Below are 3,143 nucleotides of genomic sequence, written 5' to 3'. Positions count from 1 at the left end.
ACGTGTGCTAAGCCCAAGAGAGAGGGCACCGCGGGGCGGGAGGGGCGGGAAGCGAGGCGTTTCCCCTCCGGCCACTGGAGAAAGGGTGATTTGCCCTCCCGCACCCGCCATGATGTTCCCCGGCCTCCTCGCGCCTCCCGCCGGGTACCCTAGCCTCCTGCGGCCCACGCCCACCTTGACGCTGCCCCAGTCCCTACAGTCGGCATTTTCCGGTCACTCCAGCTTCCTGGTGGAGGATCTGATTCGCATCAGCCGGCCTCCTGCCTACCTGCCCCGCACGGTGCCCACCACCAGCGTGTCGCCCCCCAGGCAGGGGGCCCCTGCAGCCCTCACCGACGCTGGGGCCTCGGACCTGGGATCTCCTGGTCCCGGCAGTCGAAGGGGCGCCTCTCCGCAGGCTGCCGGCCCGCCGGCCCGCCAGCCCACCTTTCTCAAGTTTGGGGTGAATGCCATCCTCTCTTCTGCGGCGCCTAGAACAGGTAAGCACGTGGGGGAGAAGGCTGAGAGCCCATCCAGGTGCCAGACACACGTAGAGTCCTTCTGGTCTCAGTTTCCTTTTCAGAGCAGATAACCACACACACACACACACACACACACACACACACGTCAGTGCACACACTTTTGCACAGCTTTGAGCCCCCACCCTGGGCACTGTGAGACTTAGATCCGACTCTGGGGAAGAAATGCTTCCAGGCTCACCCCACCCTCGAAAGGCGCTTGAGCGCAGACAGCAGTACGCAGCGCGTGGCTGTCCGGCCCCATATGAGCACAGGCCCCTGGACGTCTGGGTTTCTGACTTCCAGCTAGTAGAAAAAACTTGTTTTAATCTGAGACGAAATACTTATTGGATTCACTAGTATTAGGGATCTGTCATTCCTTTCTCCTCTGTCCCAGCTCTGGTCCTGTGTCTCCTTAGTGCCCAGGCCAGAGACTGAAGGAGAGGAGGACCACAGAGGGGACTACGGGGAGGAGGGGTCACGGATGAGACATGTTAGGAAGATCTTTTACTGTTAATGAAAGAAGATGCCTTTGAAACCAGCCTGAAGGTTAGTCATAGTCATGGAGTCCATGCGCTGTACAATAACCACGTGTGTAACCCTTTCTGTCTCCCTCCCCCTCCCAGAAACCCCCCCAGCCCTGCTCCAGAGCGTCCCTCCTAAGACCTTCGCTTTTCCCTACTTTGAGGGTCCCTTCCAGCCTTTCATCAGATCTTCTTATTTCCCAGGTAGGTCTTGACACCCCCCCCTTTCGTTGCGCAAGGCTGGGCGGCGCCCCAACCCGGCGCGTCGCTCCCCGCCTCGAAGCCATATTTCTCCGTCCATCCATCGGGGTTACGCTCTGGTTCAGAGGTTGCGAGGCGTACAACATTCACGAATCCGTCGCGCCAATTTGATGCCCTATTTAGCACGAGCAGTGACTGCTTGACACTTTGCACCAATTCCCTGCTCTACAAATTAGCAGGAATTGTCATGGTCCCAATTTGAGGCGGTTCCCTTCCCGGCGAGGAGCTGTTGGCATCCCTTCACGCCGCCGTTTTCCCACAGAGTCAGTGCACTTGGCCACGATTCCCCACAAAGGTTTCAGCACCATGACCAATTGGTCAGCTCCTCCGGGCAGCCACACACAGTCCGGCCCTCGCCCTCCACGCCGCCCAGAGACACCTACCAGCCGGGGCTAATTTCTCTTTAAGACGCATTCAGAGCTCCGGGCTTTTCACAAGACCACATGGGGTGCCCTCTTGTGTGGGATCCGTGGGGTCACCCAGGGAGAGAGGAACTAGACTCTGCCCCCACCCATTCCCAACTCCAATTTCCAACCTGATTTCCCAACTCCTTCTCCAATCGCCCCCCCAATATCTTTTTAACCACGGTTGAGTTTATGAAGTCTGCAGCAGGAAGGAAGCCCCGTAGTCAGATCCTAGTCTAAAGGAGAAACACCTTCAACAGCTTCCAGGAAGTTTTCATCCTCAGTCTTACTGGTAACTCAAACTGACTTAAAAACTCTGAACTGGTCAACTCAAAAGGACACAGGGAAGCCCCAATACGGAGAGCAGAGCCTGGTCTTGGGTGGTGGGGGATGGTAAGACCACGAAGGCATTGCCAAATATCAGCGAAAGAAACAGGGAATTGATTTTTTTCTTTTAAGAGGAAGAGAGAATTCACCAACTCCCTCCACCCACCATTCACGCTGCTGCTGCTAATGGAATTTGCTCCCTCTCCCCCTCATCCCAATGCTCTAACAAAAACAACCCGAGCTCATAAATAGCTTTTCATGTCCATTTAATGAAAACGGTTGGGGAAGAGAAGCCTCCGCCATCAGTATTCTCCCAGTGGTCTTGGCCTGCAGTTGTGTTTAGTTTGAAAGTGTAAATCTCTTTTGTCCTAGTAATATATTGCTTTCGCTGCTTGTCCTCAGTCTTTTTCTGTTAGTTCATTACTACACAATTACCATTCACGCTTCATTAGAGTCTCTGTTTCTTGTTTTGTTTTTTTTTTCTCCTTCTTCCTTAAAGCGAAACTCGCCCCCTTTTTATCATGCCAATACCCATTGGGAAGCGGTCAATGTGCTAATTAGCTGCCACTTTTCATGTATTCGGGCCAAATTCTTTACATTTTGTGGGGGGAGGGGAGGAAAGATTAATATAAAAAGATGAATACTGATTGGATTTTTCAAAAAAGAAAAAAAAAATATCCAAAGAGGATATACCTTGATTGAATGAGTAGAGCACTTCATTTTCATCTGAAGAATGCAAAAACCACTGAGGTGATAAAAGCTTCGGAGAGGGGGAACCCAGCGGGACAGATATTTTATTTTGATTTTTACAGTTATTTTTGTTGTTTTGTTGCTATTTTAGCTATGTCTGTAGGTTTGTTTCTCTGAGGCTGTTGAATGGAAAAAAAAAAAAAAATAGGAACAGTCTATTGTGGGGGCCGTTTTCTATGTTTCTACCTAATCCGGGTTTGCACGGTTGAAAGGGAAAGTTATTTGGGCGGAAAGCGCCTTTCACTCCCGCAGGTTGGAAGGTTCGTGGTCTATAATCCAGCGGGAGAAAAGGAGCGCTTTAGAGAGATGAAGGGATCAGAGAGAAAGAGAGAAAGCTGAGGCGGACGGTAGCCGGCCTGGGTGCCGACAGGACTCCGTCC

General features: G+C 52.2%; 1 protein-coding gene across 1 annotated transcript in view; it reads left to right on the top strand.

The window, feature by feature from the left end:
- Window positions 1–109: 109 nt before the first annotated feature.
- Window positions 110–3,143, top strand: part of DBX1 (developing brain homeobox 1) — a 4,234-nt gene continuing 1,200 nt past the window's right edge. The window contains 2 exon segments of the mRNA XM_006146898.1: window positions 110–479; window positions 1,124–1,250. Of these exon segments, the coding sequence (XP_006146960.1) occupies window positions 110–479; window positions 1,124–1,250 (497 nt within the window).

The sequence above is a fragment of the Tupaia chinensis genome, unplaced genomic scaffold, assembly GCF_000334495.1.
Source record: "Tupaia chinensis unplaced genomic scaffold, TupChi_1.0 Scaffold000196_1, whole genome shotgun sequence".
NCBI classification, from domain to species: Eukaryota; Metazoa; Chordata; class Mammalia; order Scandentia; family Tupaiidae; genus Tupaia; species Tupaia belangeri.
This window is presented reverse-complemented; position numbering and strand designations above follow the sequence as displayed.